This window comes from Plectropomus leopardus, chromosome 11 (genome assembly GCF_026936395.1).
Source record: "Plectropomus leopardus strain MGB_pleo_1.0 chromosome 11, ASM2693639v1, whole genome shotgun sequence".
NCBI classification, from domain to species: Eukaryota; Metazoa; Chordata; class Actinopteri; order Perciformes; family Serranidae; genus Plectropomus; species Plectropomus leopardus.
In genome coordinates this window covers 21,471,471-21,494,466 of record NC_142186.1, presented here as the reverse complement: position 1 = coordinate 21,494,466, position 22,996 = coordinate 21,471,471, and the positions used below count along the sequence as shown (strand labels likewise).

At 38.3% G+C, this 22,996-nt stretch overlaps 1 protein-coding gene across 1 annotated transcript; it reads right to left on the bottom strand.

Moving 5' to 3' along the window:
* Positions 1–367: 367 nt before the first annotated feature.
* On the bottom strand, positions 368–22,996 carry LOC121945592 (mitogen-activated protein kinase kinase kinase 5). Its single transcript, XM_042489839.2, has 28 exons — positions 22,506–22,996; positions 22,272–22,411; positions 20,540–20,727; positions 20,194–20,362; positions 19,050–19,156; positions 18,706–18,876; positions 17,075–17,187; positions 16,281–16,440; positions 15,936–16,086; positions 15,575–15,679; positions 15,163–15,212; positions 14,478–14,573; positions 12,842–12,926; positions 12,341–12,474; positions 11,192–11,319; positions 10,045–10,181; positions 9,815–9,920; positions 9,539–9,696; positions 8,028–8,229; positions 7,624–7,792; positions 6,707–6,872; positions 5,252–5,437; positions 5,037–5,142; positions 4,688–4,934; positions 4,274–4,386; positions 1,703–1,800; positions 1,526–1,602; positions 368–1,317 (listed from the first exon to the last, which is right to left on the bottom strand). The coding sequence occupies exons 1-28, from the start codon at positions 22,840–22,842 to the stop codon at positions 1,221–1,223; spliced, it is 3,996 nt and encodes a 1,331-aa protein (XP_042345773.1). The 5' UTR covers positions 22,843–22,996; the 3' UTR covers positions 368–1,220.

Below are 22,996 nucleotides of genomic sequence, written 5' to 3'. Positions count from 1 at the left end.
AATGACTCTTCCAGCCAGATGTTTAAATTGTTTAAAGAGTGCCATGGTTGTTAGAAGCCAAGCCCTGTCTCTCAATGAAATGACTCATGTTTTAACTGGCAGAGCACTGGAGCTGATATCACACAGCATTTAACAAGTCTCTGTTGAGATTATCAAAATAAGGAACATCCTCCGATCTAACACAGGACCACTGACATCACTAGGCAATACTGACACACTGAAAAATATAAATTAGATATGTGTGAGATGTTTTTTGTATGTGTGAAATGTTTTTGCCACCTGGGTCATTTCCTAACACCCTGACCTTCCCCTCCCCTAATTTTTTCCCACTCCTAATATTTTTGTCTAAACCAAACGAAGAGAGGACTACACAAAATGATTTATTAAAAAAACAAAAACAAAAACAACTCCTTGCCTAGAAGTCTAAAACTCAAACAGCAGATCAGCACAGAAGCACAGCAAAACAGTAAACACATACCATAGACAAAGACACACGAGCAAAATCTGTGTTGCTGTTTCTACGGAGATGTCAACACTGTGAAAACAGATGAGGGAACACGTGTGGAATTTTAAGACTGTTCACCACTTCATCACTTCTTCCAGCCCACCGTACGTCACTCTCTCTAAAAAAAACTTTCGTCACTGTTAGAAATGGCTGCATGCAGATAACAAGCCAGTCTGACAGATTTAGGTTTACAGTTTATTATCTGAATGAGTTTTAACAGGATAAACAGTACAAAATAACTGTTTTTCCCCAGAATGCAGAGGCATTCATCTTAAATACAGCATTAGCTTAATAACTTAGATCCTGCTAAGTTTTCTGTAAAACACAGTAAAACAGCGTCGTCAGGAGGCAACATTAAAATAGCTTTTAACGTTTTTGTTTGCAGACTAATCAATACTCAAGAAGGTAAGTCAAAGCAAAGTAAGACACAATCCCACTTGCCAAAGCCCTGAGAAATTATGCAAAAATGCTGGCAAAATCTAACTTTTAAATGAACAGTTTTTACATTCTACCTTGCATGAACTAAAACTGGAAGAACTGGTCAGTATCTTTTCAAGAAAATACATTCACAGTTCAACAATGTAACCAAAATCCATTCTGCCTTGCATCGGTTCCCTGCAGAGACAGTTGCGTTCATTACTGCCTCACTTCCTCCAGATGACACAGGACCAGCCTGTCAATAAATCTGTCCTTTGATGTACAACATCAGCAGCCATTAAAGAGGAGTGTCCTCGCTGTCCTCATTGTGTGTGCTGAGCTGGGCCTTCCTGCGAGCTGTGATGGCTGCCCAGATCCGACACAGCATGCCACCTCTGAAACAGCAATTTCGGACAGCTTTAAATACAGTGCTACAAACCAGCTTTTAACACCACTGTTTTTTGTTGTTGTTTCTTATTTTTTTGATGAAAACTCAAACTAACGAGGCATCCTGTCTGCACCACTATCTCTGAGTGAGGACAATCTCCTCTTTCGTTTCTGCATGGACAGATGGTGTGAGGGTGATGTGTGGAGACAGCTTACCTGATTCCACAGTACATCAAGTCATCCCTAGAGGCCATGTAGAAGAGACAGTCCAAGGTGAACTCATGAAAGAGCAACTAAAAAACAGGATCACGCAGGTTTGGATTAACAGTGGGTTGATGAGTAATGCCAAACAGCCTCAGGAGCAAATAAACAAAGAGCTTAAGTTGAGTTTACCTTATTGATAGTGTCTTGATCTACATGGACAGATCTGAGCCAGCACACCAAAGCCTTCACTTCTGGATGAGAGCTTTTCCGTGAACCCTGTTCGGCATCTATAAGAGATTACAACCATTCAGACTGTGTGGTGCAAATTGTATACATGCTGTTTCTCATAGTGTTAATGTTACAACAAAAACACTTATCCTGTTTCCGCAGGCAGACTCTATAATCATTATCCCAACTGAAAAGTCAAGTTTGAGCAGATTAGCTGATGATCTGATGGTCTATGCCTCAGACAAGAACCAGTCAGGCAGAAATCCAGAGCCTGAAGCTGAGGCGCGGTGGGGACTGACTGGCACAAGTGTTGAGAAACAGTAATTAAAATCACTGAGTATATTGATAATCCAAAGAGGGCTTGGTCCCTTGATGCAATACTGATCATGCTGCAGCATGTGCAATTAATCATTGGACTATCGGCTGAGCTCTTACCAACTCTTGCATTATAGCTCACTCCTCATATTGCTGGCAAAAATACTATACAATACACATAACAAAAATATTATTATCTTCACTGAATAGCCTTCATTTTAATTTGGTATATTTTCTTAACTAAATATTACACACTGTGGGAATCATAAAAAACAGACTTATTTTAACTGGATTTACAGGTTACATGATGACACTTGACTCAGATCAAAGAGAATGAGCAAATATTTTTGAGAATTTCTTTAGAACTGCTTGGAGTACTGGATAGATGGGTTTTCACTGACTCAAGTCAAACTACTGGCATAAAGTACTTTCGACAAGAATATGTATATGTGAAAACCATTCAAAGAATAACATCAGATTTTTTCAACCTAATTTTAATACCTACAAATTATAAATTATATATTTTACAGCTTGAATACCAACTTGTTGTTACATATCATCAGCATCATTGTCAAATATAATCTAAGCACACTATATTTGCTGTCAAATGACATGTATACATGCATACTGTCGGCGTTGTCGTAAAACCACCTGAACCAAGGCCAAGTCATGACCAGGACCAGAATGTCTTGAGACAGAGACAAGACCGAGACTTTGAGGGGTATAGACCAAGACCCAGAACGGAGACCAGAGCAAGACCAACACTGCATGACACACTTACAATAAAACATACAGTGTGCAAACCATAGGCACTTTTCAAAATGATCTGAAAGATCCACATTCTGATAAAAACACAAACAGGGGCGCCTGGTGGTTCAGTGGATAGAGTGGCGCCCATGTAAAGAGGTTGTATCCTCGCAATAATGGTTGCAGGTTCGATTCCGGCCTCTCTCTCCCCCTTTCACACTTAAATTGTCCATTAAAGGTGATAAAAGCCCAAAAGAAATCTTAAAAAAAAACACAAACAGAAACAAATGAAGATCCCCCTTCATTCACTTCTTTTATTGCCATACACATACACACACACACACACACACACACACACACACACACACACACACACATAAACACAGTATGTGGAAGTTTTCCTTTTTTGAGCACAGACAGAAAGACTAATGGGCTGAAATTAACCACCTTTATTTATTCCAGTACACTTGCACTCTGCCCCTTGCACTGTTGTATTCGTGTTTAAAATTTACAGAAAAAGTCTAACTTGTATTTTGTTACTTAATGTTATTTTATATATATATATATATATATATATATATATATATATATATATATATATATATATATATATATATATATATATATATATATATATATATTCACACATGCATCTATTTTTTCACTACAGGAAAGCTGATTGTGATACAAGATATACATTATTGAGTGGGTATATTCCACAACGGCAGTCTTTTTGATAATTGAAAAAAAATCCCTATCTGTGTTTCCCTGGAAAGTGTTTCCTACAGGACACATCCAGTTAGGTAAACAGTCGGGAAAAAACACCGGCAATAAACCAATATGTAAATATCGAAACAAAGACGCTGTCTTTAAGACTGTTCAACGAACAAGGACTGTGGATCTTCCCCACAATGTAGTAACGTTGTCACGATACTGCAATTTTGAACTTCTATACAATACCTTGAAAAGTATCTATTTTGAAGGCATACAATTTAACATTTTAAATTTAAAATATAAATATAAGAATCTTATAACATGACAGCTTTTCTTTTCTTGGTTACCAGCAGAGAACAGAAAATTGACTGTAGACTGACTGTATTATACTTTAATGTAAAAACAGTTAGAAAGAGCAACTGGTACAAATATTCAGAACGATATGTTTTGATAAATCTAGATTTTTGACAACACGGCAATGTAGTTGCACTACCTTCTCTCCTTGACCAATAACTCCCTCAACATATTTATGACATATTGGTATTGTATTAAATTAGATGTACAACTTTTTTTTAACATTTTATCAAAACTACAGTATCTGAAATGTGCTTAAAAAACAAAAAACAAATAAACAAACAAAAACTCTCATCAGATGCTTTCTTACACATACAATCAAACTCACCTGGGACTCATCCCAAAGTTATTGTGCTCCCTATATGTATGTAAGAAATTGGTGTGGTTAAAAAAAAACATTACCTTCAATGATTGCTGCTTTCTTCAGCGCATCTATCTGTTCCTGTTTCTTCTGCACGGACTTCCTCAGTAGCTCCTGGTACTCTTTCTCCTTCTCATTTAGCTGATTCAGCAGTCTGAAACACAAAACCTCAATCATTACTTAGCACAAAGCAGTGCAACTCAAAAAATCGTATTAATCACTGTGTACTGCCTTACAGAGATGCCAGTGTTTAAGGTGTTTATGTTTCCTCAGAATTTCAGATCACAATCATATAAAAATGCAAATTTCTGCTATATGGCCTTGAAAATTAACTACTTAGTGGACATGACAATGATGCAAACTGCTGTTCATCACAAAATCTCTTAAAAATGTACAGAGAATGCATCTTTAACATGAGCTTAATGATAAAAACAACAACAACAACTGAATGCTACCTGCTGGTCTCCAGTCGCAGGTCTCTCAGTTTCTCACTGAGAGGACAGTTGCTGTTGAGGACGAGCTCTGTGGGGGAGCTGGGACTCACTGTGGGCAGGATCTCATGTACGGATGCTGTCTGCTGCGTGTCTGCTGGCGCCCACAGCTGGTCAGGGACAGTAACGACAGGAGTGTCTGGGTCAGCAGGCAGCTCCTCAGGAGTGCTGTCCTCAATCTCAAATGAGGACTGCAGCTGGAGTTTCAGCTCTGAGAGCGGAGTGGAGGGGACGAATGGATGAAACAATGACCATAAATAAACAAAGAGAATACCAAACAATTGAACGTATACAGTGCAGGATGAAGCTCTACCTGGCAGGAGCACAGTGAGGGCGTCCTGTACTGCCTGTCTCAGCAGATTATCCAGAGCAAACATCCAGTGAGGTTTCACCTGCTGTTGCCTCAACACCTTCTTCACCTAAAAACAGAACAGAGGAATGATGATCCAAACCCAAAAATCTCATTAGGCCTATTGCTGACAATAGTGGAACCACCAGGAAATCTGTGTTGATGCTGGAGTCTCTTACTGCATCTTGGAAGCTGAACAGTACCGCCTGCAGGCTGTTTGGTGACACTGCGGCAGTGAGCAGCTTGGCTCGAAGTTCCAGCAAGCTGCTGGTCAGCTGCTTCCTGTCCGGGGAGTGGATATTGTCCCGCAGGCAGTTAATCAGCTCAGCGATGTGGTCTGCAGTTAGCGATGATCCGTCACCATGCTTTAAAAATAATACATTGGGAAATTAAGGATAGTACCTCTACTGTTGTCACTCTAGAGGTGTTTAAAGACTTACATACTGTATCTGAAATTAGTGCTCTTTTCTCTCCAATTTACAAGGGAACGACAATGTGATACTAATGACAATATTAACAGTAAAACAGATTTTCCAATAATCTCTAATTATCTATATTAACCCTTCGAAACATTGTTTTTCTTTCAAAAACTGAAAAAAGGCAATGAGCAACAAAACTAGAAATGACCAAAAAATTAGCGATTTCTTTTTGGAAAAATGAATAAATAAATAAATTTATAAAGAAAAAGAAATAAAATAAACAAAGAAATTGTAATTATGATCATTATCAATATAGTTTTTTTTCCTGTTTTTTTTTTCTCTTGACATTTTTCCCTAGCTTTTTAAAAACAGTTTTCTAAATCTGCTAATTCCTTGCAATTTGTGTAATATTTCTTACCAAGTTCATCATTGCCTTTTTTGAAGTTCCAGCTGTGGTGCTATACATACAAGAGTTTAGTTTAATGTTTTTACTGACTGCTTTTTATTCAAACACCGAAGACATAAGTGGCCCTTGGGCTCAAAATCATTAACCTGCAAGCCAACTTTAATATTTACTTTGCACCCATTGTAGACAGTTATGGCTGTGGGTTCATACTTTGACATTTTTGGCAACATGTCTGGACAATTTCCATAATGTCAAACTAAAAAGAGGACCAGACTTTCATTTACACATTATGTCTTTGCCTATTAGCTCAATGCTGCAGATACTGATCAACAGAAGGGCTGTAACTTTATTTTGGAAAATGGTAAATGTTAATCTATGTTTCCAGAAGCCCAAATGACTTTCTCAAATGTCTTGTGTTGTTCAAAACCGAAACATATTTAGTTTACGGTCATAGAGGAGAGGAGAAAAAGAAAATATTCACATTTAAGAAGCTGTTGAGTTTTATGTCTTGATGAATAACTCAGACCAAATAATCGATTATCAAACTAATTGGCAATTAATTTAATAATTGACAACTAATCAATTAATAATTGCAGTTTTAAGAAATGGCATCGATGAATTATAATACCAGGCATATAATTATTAGTAAACCGATAATCTAACTAAGAGTTGTTGTCAAGTGTATGGTAACTGTGTCTTTAGAATTTGTTCTTTTAATGTTTTAATCTAAATGTTAAAGCCTAACCAAAAAGCAGTTAACAGACTTCACAATGTTTTAACCTGTGCTGTTGTGACTTTTCTTCACCCACCTGAGGCACAGATTCCTGTATGTTAGAGACGACGTTGCTGATGTAGTTAGTGAGGACTCGGTGCAGTGTGGCTCTTCTTTCACTGTCCTTTCTGAGCATAAACAGACCGATATTCTCCTCCGTTGAGGCTGGACTGCTCATGTCTGATGCAGAATCTTCTGGTATTCTGGACAGTAGGGGGCAATAAAGAGATCAATCACACCAGATCAACAGATAAAATACAGGTAAAGTGTCCTCTGTATTGTAAAGTGTAAAACTTAAAAGTGACCACTGGTACTGGAAGTGCCCTGATAAGGATACTTCTGTCTTAAGGTACTGCCCCACAGTGAGGGATTTTTGGACACCTGTTCATGATTGTATCTAGAGAGCTATTAGTCAGATGGTCCCCTTTTACATCAGTATATTTCTGCTGGGGGACTTAAAATACAGCTCCCCGAATGGGTCCAGACCACCATTGTGTTGGTAAGGAGACTGCTCCTCCAACAATGGCGGTCAGCTCACACACCATCAATCACAGAGTGGCATAATCTGCTTGCTAAGGTGGCAGCATATGAATGAGTATCCGTCTCCCTGCTCAGCAGGATGGAATGTGTGTACTTGTTTTATGTTTGTTTATATTCATGTCTTTCAAAAATTCAGTAAAATGTCGATCACAAAAAAGTGACATAACTACTGAAATAGAAACAAAAAAGAAATTGAGATACAGATATCAGTGATTCATTATGTAAGTAACATGTGGTTGTAGGTAGACTAGCATTTGATAGGGTGGCATTATAACCCTCTCACAGGATGTAGCCTCAAAAAGCCACGTGACTGAAACCGCTATGGTCTGACATTGATGTAAGATACGGTAGAACCGCTGCTGATGCAAAGATAATAAGGTTTTTTGTCTTCTGTTGAGCAATAGTCTTACTCACGCCAGGAAGCTGCTGGAGCCCACTGGGCTCTCTAAGATTTCATCCTCTATGACGGCGGCCTGGGCCCTCCTCAGGTCCAGGGAACAGGACAGGTCGATTGAACCCGAGTCCGAATCTGTGTCTTCCACGAGGATGGAGACGGGCACAGACATGCTACGTTGGTAGTCCACTGCAAAACGACAAGGCTGTGGTTAGATAGTCAGTGTACCAAATGTCTTGCTTTCATAAAAATACTCAACAAACAAGTGTCATAACACGTGCAATAACAGTTTGAACGTTATAATGATGCAAAGGAGGGAGATGACTTGCAATGGAAACAAAAAGCAATTTAATTTATCGAGCTGATGAAAAACTGACAACATATGAGAGAAAGAAGAGCAGTATGAAGTGTACTGAAGCTTCACCAGGAGAAAGGACGTCTTTCGATTCTGTTTCTTGCGGAGCTCTGGTCCTCCTCCTGGGGGCCGACCTGAGGAAGGGGTTCTTCAGCAGCTCAGAAGCCGTGGCTCTGTCATCGGGCTGCGGCACGAAACAGTTCATGATGAAGCCCTTCGCCTTGTCCGACATGCACTCTGGTACCTTAGGGTGGATCTTAAACATGCCCACCTGGGTGGGATAGTTTAAAGGAAAATGGTTATGTTAATTTAAACAGCTGTAATTTGAGATTATTGTGTTGTAAAAGAGAAAAGAAAGAAGTGGCCCTGTGAAGCTGCATTGATGCTGCGTTCATGTTATGGTAATTAAATAACCACTTCTAAACAGTGTTCACATTAACAACCAAGTTGTAATTGTGACTGGGAAACCATTTTTTAAAGCTCTTATGTATCCAACTTGGCACTAAATACAATAAAAGAGTCTAAAAACCATCATTCAGATTATGTAATCAAAATCACATTCAATAGATATGGTGGCACAAGTCAGCTAGCAGAACCATTCTAACATGATCACAGTAAAGAAGCTAAAATGCTAAAGTTTATCTTGGCCACATTCTTAGACTAATGTGTTTGTATGCTTATGTTAGAGCTGCACTGAATGTATTTTTTATATATATTTGAAGTTTTTATTGGGTTTCAAACAAAGCTTGAATGTCTTTCATTAAATTTTATAATGTCATTACCCTAAAAGATGTTTTAAATCCTCAAACAAAAACCTTAATTTGAATAAAGTTATTAATCCGATTAAATAACTGTTGATTTCTTCAACATTCTTTCTACAGTGATTGTTGATATGAAAATGGCATCTCAATGCAGCACCAAGTGAACTACTTAACTCATTTATAAAAGCCTAATAGTATTCGAGCCAATAGATTTTTTTGTTATTGTAGTTGAATAAATGTAATTTTTGGTGCTGCTGGATTGCTGCTACCCTGCCTCATTAATACAGATGTGTTCCGGACAGCAAACAGATTTTTGAAAGTGGTGAAAATGTTTTTGAAAAGTAAAACACCCACAAATATGGACTGAAGCAGAGTATTTTCTTAGAAGAAAAAAAAAAGCTGTGAATTTTTGTCTTTTTTCAATTTTTTTTTTCTTTTGAACTGAATAAGGCCCTGGAAGTATTGGAAATGTCTGGTTCACACAAGTCAGAAACAATACTACACAGAAACCACTAAAATGTATTTCTACAAATAGTATATTACATATTATATTACTAATATTATTACTGTTGGCTAATCTTTAAATTGTCGATTTATAATTCCAATGATGATGTTATAAATGAAGCTTCAAAGCCAACTATTTGGTACAGCCCTCACTAACATTAGCCAGAAGCATAAAAGAAAGAACAAGTAATACTTTTGATACTTTTTGACCTGATGGTGGCACCAGATTAAAAGTTACCAGAAATATTACAATTCATCCTCATGTAAACATGAAATATGTAACATCGATATAATATAAAAATTTCCCTTATTTACCTTAAACATAGCTGCCTGTGGACTTCCCAGCTCATGGAAGGGTGTTTTGCCTGTAGCCATTTCTATAATAGTGCACCCTAGGGACCATATATCAGCCGGCTTCCCATAACCCCGAGGCCCCTGGTCTATAATCTCTGGGGCCATGTACTGGAGAGTTCCTTTTGAAAATGACCAAAAAAGTAATTGAAATACAGCTGCTGCAATCAGATAAAAATACAGTAAGTCCTGACAAAGTAACACAGAGTCATAAAGGTTTTTAAACACACAGCATCTTACCAGCAAACGTCTCGGTGCACGGGTTGATCCCTGCTAATCGTTTGGATGTTCCAAAGTCAGAGATCTTCAACACTCCACTATAGGTGTTGATCAACACATTGTCCCCCTGCAGCAAAGACCAGTTACCCACACTGAGATGTTTCACATACAGTACACCCTCATACCATACAGTTAGGATGAAATCATTCTGGAAAGTAAAATGGTCAGTAATCCCAGGGTGCCCCACTCACCTTAATGTCTCTGTGGACAATCTGATTTTCATGGAGGTATTTGAGCCCCTCGAGGATCTGTTTGGTGTAGAAGATGATAGTGGGCTCATTGTCTTTCAGGGGACCCCATTTGGAGCGCAGGAGAGATGACAAACTTCCTGCAAGCGGTAAATGTCAAATCATACAAGCTGATTTCATTTTTCATTTCAATTTTTTAAGGAAAAAAAAGTGAAAAAAAATTCTCACATGACCATGAAGGGAGAGGAAAACAAAATATAATTTCTACTGTATGTGTCACACTGGCCTTCTGTAATAGCTTCATAACTTCTGTTTAAGTTTTTTTTTAGTCAGAGCCATGTAGCAATGTCCAACCAAGCTATGGATTGGAATTTTTCACATATCTTCAGTTGTTTTTTTCCCAACAATTATGTCATTGTCTGAAGACATTTTTCTACAATGAGCAGGATGTTGGAACCACCCACTTTCTTGAAACTGGCTTCCAGTATATGTTACACAATCACACATGCACACAAGACAGACTCTGACTTCCTTAATGCTTAATAAAGACATCCTCCGGTAACAGAGCCACACAGTAATTGAGGAAATGCAGACTTGCTGGGGCAGGGCTTCCTTGTGTTGGCACTTCCAAGGAGCTGAGATATAACTGCTCTGCAAATCTGTTTTTATTCCATTGTTTCAACGATCATCTGGTAAACTAAAACTAATTAGCCAACGAATAATTATTGGTTTCTAGATTAAATGAAAACAGAGTGCTAGTGTATTAATCTGGGTCTCCATGTAAAATCAAAGTGAAAAGGCATCAGTTATTGTATACGCATATGTGAATGAATATAAACAAACTGAATGAAACTGTCACTGTGTAAAGCTGGTCTTTAGGGTTTTTTTTAATTGAGTGTAGCACGGAGCAAATTTTACACCATCACCCAATTCTAGACAATTTCCTGTTTTAAGAAATACAGTGTTTTTTAAGTTTAATACTGCAGGGTGAATTTCAGTTAAATCTTTTTGAGAAGACAATTTTTAATACCTTATTTTTTGTTACTGTATGTGTGTGTATGGATTTGGATAAGGATGTCCAGTAATGGACATTTACCCTCTACTGCTCTTTAAAGCTATTAGTATTAAGTTTCAATTTTAGGATTCATACCTCCAGGTACTTCTTCCATGAAGATCTTGATGAAACCATCCTGACTGACAGAACCCAGGTACTGGACAATATTTCTGTGCTTAAGCCTCTTGTGCAGAGCTATCTCCTCGTGGAGCGGCTGGGAGTACCTGAGAGATAAAGGGAATAAAAGTTTTTTAATTTTAGATGGTCGAAACAACAGGATACAATGCTACATATGACAGTTCATTGTTTTAAAACGTGCAGAAAGTATTTCGGATGGCCAAACACACAAGCACTCATATACATGCAAACACAATCTACACACTATATTTGTGGAAAAAAAAGGCTAACTGGTGTCTCCACACCTCCCCAGTCCCAAACAAATCAGTTTAATATTGGTCAGAAAGAACATGAAAAATTCAGGGAGAAGCACGTTTAAATAGTCTTGACTGTGCATGATAAACTATGTTTTCAGTTTGAATGAATGTTTTTCTCAAAAGCTCCAGTTGTGTGTGGTTGGTATAGAGGGTGTAGCAAAGTCTTACATTGTTCAGGTTTGGATTTTAATTGAATAAATGAAATGGTTGAGGGGAGTTGAACTCCTTTAAAAGCTTTAAAAAGATTTACACATTATGTCAAATGACAGCTGCTATTGCAATACTCTAAATGTGTTTTTCCTCTCTCTCCCTCTCTTTGCTTTGGTTCGGGATCTTCTCTATTTTGTTGTTTATCATCTGGATTATCACTACCGACTAGATTGAAACGTAACTTAATCTCATTAACTGCTTGCTGAAGAGTACAACTTGATAAACATAGGGATACATCCTGTTCTGTGTCTTAGACACAGCAGGGTTTGGCAAACTCTTAAAAATGATTTAAATATCACATTTCCTTTGACGGAACGCTTTATTTCCTCCTAACACTGCACTGCGAGCCTGGGCTCTTTGTGCAGATTATAAAGAAACAAACACAGACTGAAAAGTCTAAACACTCATCAATCTCCCCCAAGATTCCTAAAGAGGGTCTGGGGATTCAGAGCATGCCAGTAGGTGCTATCTCTGCCAAATCATTTCCCATTACAGTGATTTTGGAAAAACATTCTTGTGAGAAACACGACAGCTTATCGTCTCTCCATAACGGATAGCTCTGGGAGAAGAACAGTGCTGTGTTAGTGTTTGTTTCACATACGTGCTGTCCTTCTCAGGGATTTCCTTGATGGCAATGCGAACTTGATTGCTCAGGTCCCTCCCAGCGTACACCACACCGTACGTCCCTTTACCCAGAACAACCTTGTTGCCATTCTCATTGGTCTCATAGATGTACTGGAGAGAGAAATGAATGACAATCCAGTGACTGAAAGTATCAGAGCAATTGTGAGGAATTTCACAAGCAGAGGAGAGAAAGGTGAAGAGTTGAGAGAGCACGTTTCATTCAGAGATTTACAACAGGAAAACACAGAACCCACAAATTCTAAGAATAAATATAGAATTAAATATGAATGTATTTAATTCTTTACATAAACAGATACTACACACAATGCAAAATTACATGGAAATATGACATTATGTTACAGGAATGTTTCTGTGGTAGATCATTTGATTATTCACCCCGCAATTGCAGTTGTTTTCTACTTGTTGAGACCTAAATAGAGAAAACTCTGCGTCAGAGGAATTGAAGACTGTGACTGACCTCTAGTAATCCCTCAGCTACATGGTTCAGGTCCGGAGCAGGGTGTTCAGCCTGCTGAAGCAGAGAGTTCACCAGCTCACAGAAACTAGCAAGAGAGCAGAGTAAGGAGACATTCATGTAGATGAAAATGTGCTCTTGATGGAGTTTCTGTTAAAGTAAAGACAATACATATGACATCAGATGTGCCTGTAGACTTTTGCTGAAGAATTTACCCATAAAAGGAAAATGCCCAATACATACAAAAAAATAATCTTTGTGAATACAATCAACAACATTCACTGTGAAGGTTTTGACCACGGTGCAATGATTTTATGAGTGGTTGCTCATTTTGTTTATATAGTGTACGTGAAGACATGCAGGATACATGCACAACTGCAACAAGATATACAGTCCTGTAAAGGTTTCACACTATCCCCCTGATCTACAGTTGCCATGAGTAATGCACAAGCAAACACTGCATCAACAATGACAGCATAAAAGAAGACTAATGGCAGCTAAGCATTTATGTATACAATGAAAGATTTATTGTATTTTTTTAGGTCAGTTTTGCAAATGTTCTGTGGGGAAGGCAATGCATTTAACAGTTAGACATCAGGGATACACACAGTTTTGGTGCAAAACACTGAATTTAAATATAACTTTTGTTTGTTTACCAGAAATTCCACAAATCGACTTTAAAGGTCTGATAAGATGTAGAGTTTCACGTTTAATCTTGTATTTTGGGTTTCAAATAGGACATGGTTATACGTTTTAATGTTCAAAAAACACTGTATTTTACTGTCTGCCTAAATGTTAGCAATGTGAATGTAAGCTCCCCTCCCAAAAAGCCTGGTCAGTGTTTCCACATCTGCACTCTCTGCATCACTGCACTGTCATCACAGCCAGGGAATTACTGTAAAAGTACTGTACAGGCGCTTTCTCCCTTTATAGACTGCTTTACTGGAATTGCATTGCAAATCAACAGCTTGGGTCCATGTTTACATCTTGTCAGCTGATGTCATTTATAGACAATGAAAAACATTTCAACAGGAAATATAAAGGAACCCATTACAATGTTTATGTTTCAAGTTTTAAAAAGTCTATGTAGTATAGAATATGAATCACAATGTTTATTTACAATAGGGTGAACAAAATTTACAAATTTAAATTTATTTTCAACGAAATTTCCCTATGTAGCCATGTGGATAATTAAGTTTTACTTTGTCTGTGGGAGGAAGTTCCCAGAAAAACTATCTACAGTCCTGAGTAACCAGGATTTTCTATATGGAGTCATTTCAACACCACAAAAAAACTGAGCTCACTTCCTTTATATTAAGGTGGCCACAGAGATTTCAGCAGTGACAGATGCCAAAAGAGGTTAAAAGGAAACCATTTTTTCTGTGATTTGGGTCAACTGAGTCTAGAAAGAGTGAAAAAAATATGTCCTAGGGGGATTTTTAGAGAGCAACAAAGGCAAATATGACTCATAGTGCAACTGCATCACACCCATTTCTTCTTGCCACCTTCTAAACTTTGTCATAAAAGCTAGTTTGCCACTTTGCCCAACCTCTGAATATCTTTGTCAGTTAGGAAGTCATTCAGACTGCCTCACACACACTCAGCCTCGCTGTTTCTTTGTAACGTATTAGTCGCTCACCCTTTACAGTGAAGCTCAGAAGGGAAGCAGAGCTGGAAGTCATCTGAGTTGTAGTGGACATACAGGAAGCAGCTCCTCTCATCAATCTTTGAAGCACTTCAGATGGGAAAAAAGCAAATAAAGATTTTGTCATACTGTCTGATGTATTTGTTTAAAAAGTGCATGACAGAGTCAAAATCTCCATCTAAAGGGTTTCTGCAGCACATGGGATTAAACAGACTGTATCTATCAGACCCTTGGGAACCAACAGCTAATGTTTGCATAACACAGGGTATCAGCTTTAAGTAAACAAACAGGGGGAAAAATTGATTCATTCAGTGAAAGCAGATGAAGAGAAAAGCCCTGCACAAAAGAAAACAGTTGATTCCTCAAACATGCAACAATCTGATAAAGTCGTTTCTTTGCTGTTTTTCCACGTAGCTGACTGTTTGGTGTATTTGCTGAAAATTGCCCAATCGGCAAATCGGCAGACAAGACAGGGCTTAAGTACACATTAACACTGAACAGTGGTAGAGAGGAATCGAAATGATACTGACAAAACGAAAAGAGGCAGAGCCCGAAACCATATTGACAGAACAAAAATCTGACCAGCAGCCAAGATCTTCTGTGTTTTGTAGGCTTGAACACACCCACAACTGAGAGCAGATATTTGAGAGATGTTAGCACATGCTGTACTCCTCTTTACCTCACTCCCCGAATTGCAGAGGCTGGGAAAGTCCACTGGTGTAAGCCTTTCTGTGGAATTGAGAACAAAGATAAAGCACTCGATGAATACAGTTTGGCTGCTCATACAGACAGAGCAGCTTATATTTGCATGTACGTACAGACAAAGTAAACACTCCTGCGATATGAAGCAGGTTGGGTTTTTTTTTGTTTTTTTACACACAGTGACGCTCAAAGAACACACCCACACACTCACCTGATTTAGCATTCACTGAACCATAAATCAGGGTGAGAAACATTGGTTCTTCCTTTCATTGCACAATTTATTTTGTATGTTGTCATGTATTGTTTGCATTTTTTTGTATGTATGGCAGGTCAACATGATGTCAGATAAGAAGGTGGCTCCAGGGGTGGGGCACCAAGGGTCCACATACCTTTAAGGATGTAACATGTTTCAACTGGAGAGTGTGACTTTCATCTTCCTCGCTCACACACACAATAGCTGGTTGGAAGACTTTACTGGGCTCCAGAATGAGCACCTAAGATGCAGAAAAATCAAATTCTATTATCAGTCTTTTGTAACAGCCACATGACCTTCATTTATTTGCAATGGGAGGTCAAGACTGTCTCTTTCTCCAGTTTTTCCTGACCATATTGTAACAGTATTACAGCAGAACATATTAACTTTAAGACTGAAACGGGCAGAACTGTGTCCTCATTAACAGATACTAGCTTCCAAGTCCAGTTTTATGTCTATTGTTACAATTAGTGTTAAGGTTATCAGTGTTATCTTACTGGGCAGCGGCCTGTGGAGTCAGTGGGTTTACAGGTCTGCAAAAGCAGCTCCATCCAGAAGTCCACTATGTCCTGTTTAGGAGATCTCACCTCAGGTAGCTTGGCAAATTGACGGTACAGGATGTAAGTCTCCATAATGGATGCCACATACCTGAAAGAAACACTAAACTCATTAATCTGCATTAAATTTTTTAGTATGGAAAAATCATCGGGTTTTATTGATTTTTTAATCCAAGCAATCAAATTCAAATAATACGCTCGACAAACTGAATCCTGGGGAAGATTAAACTCCTCGATCCGCACAATGACTGCTAATCAAGAGCTGGTGCCTCACTTAAGCCTCACCAGACAGGAGCATTGAGTCTGTAGAGTTTATCTGAAGCCATGATGACTTTTCTGTGCTCGTTAGCGAGGATGTTTGCTCCGAGATAGAAGCCAACATCCCAGTAGTCCTTCATCTTCTCCAAACTGCCCTTTCTACCGAGCAGGGTGCTGAGAGTCACACCTGAACACCAACATAACACAGAGCAAAACAATTCATTAACAAATGCATATAAATCACTGATTTCCAAACTAATAGACTCAAATGTGCATCATCAGATGATGGCCCTGTGCACAACAAGGAACTCATCTTCCAGGCGCTGAGGTGGAGCAGGAACAATGAAGCAATACAAGAACACTAAGTGCATTTAAAAATGCACAAAAAAGACAATTGGGTTTTCACACTACACTGATTCTAATTGATAAATCAATTCTAAAGACTACCTACTTGTGTAAATAGAAAGCACATATAACCATGTGTCTTGTGAAATGCAGCTCAAGTACTGTATGTAGAAGTACACTCTCCTACCTGTACTAGTTAGCACTTGAAGTCAAGTGACATTCTTCATATTGCATTGTACCTTAAAACATTTCAAATCTACTCATAATTGTGGCCTCACAAATTTAAATTGTGAGTTGCATCATAGCAAAGCCTAATGTTGACACTCTTGCAACATAAAGTGTAGCGCATGAGTCATATAAACTTAACGGCACACTGAGTCTGTAGACCTGTAGCAGATTTGTGTTCTCTCTAAATCATGAAAGCAAGTATTTGTCATTTGTTTTCTCTGATAAAGAAAGCAGAAAGCATTAAGCACCTATTTTGCGCAGCTCAATAGAAGTGTCAAACTCATGGCCAGCTGCCATCAGGAGGACAATATTGTTGATGCCTGAGTGAAGAGTTGGCTCCATCTCAAAAGCTTTCCCATACCTGACAAATAATATGAAAACAACACTTATGGATTATACAAGAACAATGAGAGACATGAGACATCAGTAACATTAGAATAACAATGCAACATTAACTGCAAACACATATGAGCAGCAAATATCCAGAAAAGTACAGTTTAGTATGGCTGCATAAAGAAAATATGTGATATGCAGTAATGTTGGATAATTTGATAATGTTATTACTTGAGATAAACAAATTAAAGTGTGCTCATTTCTGCCTCTCTGCTGCTTTCATTATACTGATAAAATACAACTAATTTGCTTGTTTTCATAACTGAATTATGAAAGGAAACTATTTAAAACACTTTTATTGAACAACCTGAAGTGAACACAAATGGCTCCAATAAAAATGAATGATAGTTACATTTTGAAGCACAGTTTCGAACTGATATGCTGATAAAAATCCTGAGTGAAATAATGCAGTCTTTCACAATGTTTTTATCACACAGGTTGAAATTGCAATGAATATAAAAAAATGATATATTGTGCAGCTCTACTATTAAAGGTCTAATGCAGGGGTGGCCAAACTTTTTTGAATGGGGGCCAGATTAGATAACTTGAAAAATACTTGGAGGGGGGCAGCTGCTTCTTGCATCAAATGGGCTACTTAAAAATAAAATATAAAAAATCCTATACAAATTAGATAAACACAGCTGTTTCATCATTCAATGAATAGAACTTTCCACTGCTCCTGAAAGCGGCGGTCTTCACTGTTGACTTCATGCTTATTTGCGGTGACCTTGTGTGCTGCCTATCAGAAAATGTTTGCTGGTAGCTAACTGTTCCATTTCCTGTTGTCTGTTTATGAAAACTCATCAGTTCTGCCCGCATGGTTCCTACTTGATGCATGTCTGCAAACTGTATAATAGTTCTGCCACTGTGACATGAAGGAAAAAAATGTGATCTTGTTTGATTCACTTATAGTGTGTGGTGGGCCACATATAGAGTATTTTTAAAGTCAAGCAGAGGACCATTTTAAATCCATTCAAGGGCCACATTGGCCCCCAGGCTGGTCATGGGCATGCCTGATCTATTGTGTGGGAGTTAGTGGCATCTAGCAGTATGAGTTGCAAATTGCAACCAGTTGAAACTTTTCCTGTATGCCAAGAATGCAGGATATCTACGGTGGCTGACACAAAAACGTGTATGGCCCTGTCTAGAGTCAGTGTTTGGTTTGTTTATTCTGGGCTGCAGTAGAAACAACAAAGCCTACTCCGTTGATGAGGACCCGCTCTGTATGTAAATATAAAGGGCTTATTCTAAGGTAACAAAAACAAAACAATTCTTATTTTCATATGATTATAAACTAATGGAAACATATGTATTATATTTTATTTAATTTCTGCCAAACCATCTCCCTACATTTTACACACTGGACCTTAAATGTAGGAACAAACAAACTTTACTCTGAAGCACAAAAGACTAACAAATGCCACTTTTCTCATTAGGTGTGGACCATTTTGTAAAGATCAGACCCACAAACATAAAGAGGTCATACCAGTAGCTGGCCTGGTCTCTGCTGCGGTGATCAGTGAACCCAGAGCTCATGAACATGTCTTTGTAGATCCGTCCACACAAGCAATAGACGTCTGATGCCACTTTGGACCCTGACTCAACAATGGGCAGAATTACCTCCAAGGCCTTAGCACGATCTCCGGGGTGATTCCTCCTGTCGAGGGTAGATTTGACAATAACAGCAGTGGTGAGCTTTAAAAAAAACCCGTATATCTTGGTAAATAATGACTACAGGCCAAGAATGGCCCAAAATACTCAGAAGAAACAAGAGATAAGTTTAAAACAGTTAACTTGGGTTAAGTTTTATTTTACTGAACATCTGGGTACCTGTTTAGAGCAAATATGTAGTTAAACTTGATATTCTGATGTCTTGCTACCATACACATGGGCAGCTCATTCAGAGTCTCCACCAGCTTGATCATGGCATTGTAGTCCTGAGAGAAAAGGGTGTAGAATTACAATGTATTATTTACCAAGTTTGCATCTAATGCCCTTTAATAATTTAAACCACTACAACTTTATTACTAATAACAGTTTAATTCTCAGTAGTCATTTTTGTTACTCACCCTCACTATCTCACCCTGGGTTTTGGTTTATCATGATCCTTGCAGGCTTCCAAATGTGTCGGCTTAGTGTTGTTAACAGTCATACTCTTATAATGAAACACTGCTTTTAATGTCAAGCTAAAAATGCATATTTTGTGCTTAAAAGTTCCTTTGATTAATCAATGAGTTGATCAATAGACCGTTTTTATAAATCTAATAAAATGCCAAATATTTTTAGTGATTTTTTCCCCCTTAAATGTTACCCTTTTTAAATATTTTCTTTTTAAAAAAATATTTTCCTCAAATAATATAACGGTATACACAGCTATCAAACGTTTGAATGCTTTTTAAGACTTTTTTAAGATAATTTTTAGCCAACTTTAAGACAGAGTTTTTGACAAGTAATCTTTTTGTTATTTAAGCATTAAAAGTAAGTATTATTATGTGGTTTCATCCAGAAGTAGGTTTTATTTAGGATTATTGTTATTAGAGTGAGTTGGGTTAATCCATTTTGCCTACAGGTAAGTACAATTAAGCAAGTAAAGACAGCATAAACTTCAGTGGTACGTTTAAAGTTTTGTATCACTGAAATGTGGACTTAATGCAAAAAAAGCTTGACTCATTTTCCCCAAAAGACATAAAAGGACAGACAAATGAAATTGGTTAAAATGTTTGCAGCAATTAAAACCTAGAAAAATCTAACTTTAATACTATTTGTTGACCATTTCTAAATTTGAATTTAAGACTTTTTTTTGGACCTGCAGACAGCCTGTATAAGTAATGATAAAATGGCAACCTATCAGGTTCTTGTACTGAATAATAACTGAAAGAACAACAGACAAATAAATTAACCACTGGTCGTAGCCCATGAACTTTTACACACTCCATGTGTTGGCATTCCCTCACATGCACACATAAACACACACCTGAATATCCCTGTAGGACAACAGCAGGTTCATGACTATATCAGGGGTGAGAAGCTCTACACTGTCCAGGCGTTTCTGGATGCGACTCAACTCCTGGCTCAGGGCTTGGCCGCTGAACCTCTCCCGTGCCATGCGAATCTCATGCCTGATTGACTCCCGGAAGTACTCGCTGTGGGCACAAAGAGCAGTAGAGTAAAAACATCCCATAATTTCACAATGTTTTGATAAATCAGCCAGCATGGAGGAAAATGAGATACAGCGTAAGCAAATGTAGGTGTAACCTGACATGATCATGTTTTTGGCAAAGCACACGATAGTGAACAAAGCCCTGCAGTTTATGTCTGACCTGGACTGAACGTGTATATTGTTCAGTAGATGCACCAGGCTCTCCACCAGCGGGGTCAGCAGAGGCTCCAGCTGGAAACTGGGCTGCATCAATTCGTTGATACCAGTCATCATTGTAGCATCACAGGCAAACACTTTGCCCTGAGGTGACACTACATAAGGGATGAATGTGTAGCTGCCACACTGCTCCTGAAGGGACACAACATGTAAATCATACTGGGACACATATATATTGGGAGATCTTGATTGGCCTCAATGGAGCTCAAGCATCATTTACCAGTTTTCTGTGTTTTTGCTTTGAATGTTTAATGTTTAATTTAAGTTATACCCTTGCATAAATCCAGTTGATTTGCAACTGATTTTTATCAGTTCCAAATCAATTGGATTTATTTTTGGCCTTTATTGCAGAAATGATACATCCTTTATCAAACCTCACATCCACATTACTGTATTTAGAGCTGAAATTATTCCTAATTATGTTCTACTCTTTATATAAATGTAAACAAGCTATCTTTTAAAAAATTGTTTTACAGGTGGGAAATGGTGATGGGCATTTTTCAACATTTTCTGACATTTTACAAATCAAACCATCAATGAAATAGTCAAGATAATAATCAGCAGATTAATTAGTAATAAAAATATTCTTATATTATTAGTTGCAGCCATGACAAGAATAACATTCAAAGGGGACCTGGGACAAAAAAAAAATCCATTATGGGCCCCTACTGGCTCCACTAACTCTACCTCCAAATAACTACAGTGCACACAGTGGAACACACGATACATTTTGATGTTATTTTGCATTCAGCCCCAGAGAACAATTAGTACACCCCTGCTGGCAAAACTTGGTCTGAGTTTTGTGAAACAATGAATGTCCCAAAACTAAATTTATTAATATATTCATATTCTGCAACTTTTTTTTCAATTATCATTAACTATATTACAGTGTACCTGATTTCTGGGGCCCCGGGGGCAGTTTGTAATCCATGTCTGCAGCCCCAGTTTAATTATTAGAATAATTCATGACAATAAAAAGAAGTAGGCCTATTTATTGCTTTTTAAACAGACAGGTCACCCAAAAATTAGAAATACATGTTTGTCCTCCTATCTGTAGTGCTATTTATTTATCTAGATTGTTTTGGTTTGAGTTGGTTACCCAAGATAATCAAAAAACCTTGTTGTTAGCAGTTTCATGTTGGAACTATTTTCTTTCTACCAAACAACACCTGTCTACCCTATCACCCTGCAAAAGGAAGTGTGCATCAACTGCTAGCTCACCTAGCAACAGTGAGATAGCTAGTGTTACAGCTCAGCCGAGGACAGAATCTATGTTTACAACTTGTGCTGTCATGAGTAAGTGCAGGTTCCCTTCTGCATGGTGATACAAATGACAAGTGGTGTGTTTCCGTATAAGGAAAATAGATCCTACATCCAACTGCTCACAACAAGATCTGTGGATTATCGTGGGTGAACAGGTCATAACTTCTGGAAAAAAAAAACCCAAATATTGCTGGTGAGTTTTTAAAATGCATTATTTTGACACTTTGAGCACCAAAAGCCTAGTGTCATCTAGTTCCATTACAGGCCTGCAGGAAAGAATCAGACAACTTTACAACTGATATCCCTAACAATTTGCAGCTCACATCAAAACAATCAAAACTGATAAATAGCACTACAAGTAAAAGAAAAAAATTGTATTTTTAATTTGGGAGATGAATTGTCCCTTAAGTTACCTTGATAGCCTGTAGATCACTATCTTGCTTGTAACAGTACAGGATGATGTTATTGGTCATGCTGAAACTTTCTCTCACTCCTAGGTGATAGAAAAGGGAAGGCTGGCAAAAAGAGTCACTCATCTCAACCACTGCTACATCTGTGGGGGGGAAATTTAACAGGACGGGTTAGTTTGCGTAATTTGCGTAGTACTGCTTGTTTGTGACCTCTACAGTCAACATGCCTACACTTGCCTGCGTTGTAGAAACTATCCAGTATGTCGGTGGTGCCCAGGGATATCCTCTCATATGAAATAGTTTTTAAAGTGGCGTGTGCGTCCGCGCAGGCTTCCTTAAGACATTTCAGGGACAAGTTCTCCTCGGTCTGCGGCACAGACGCGTCCTCGTTGATAATATACGCCACGGATACAGCTCGCGTGCGATTCCGAGGAGAAACGAGCTGTTTACCCAAGCTCGTGCCGCTCAGCTCCATAGCCAAAGCGTCCTGCCACAAACTTCCAGCTGACACCCGGACCGGGTCTTTCCTTCGCATCTCGTGCAGGCTCATCCGCCTACGCTCCGTCGTGTACATGTCCTGTCTTATCCCGAAACTCAAGACATGACCTTCGTAAGGACGACTTCCATTAAAAACACACGGTTGCTTGTTCTTGTAATTCCCCAGGTGTGTCGCCGCCCCGTTTACAGCGCGTATCCACCGTCATTCCCGGTACTCCTCTCCACTCGAC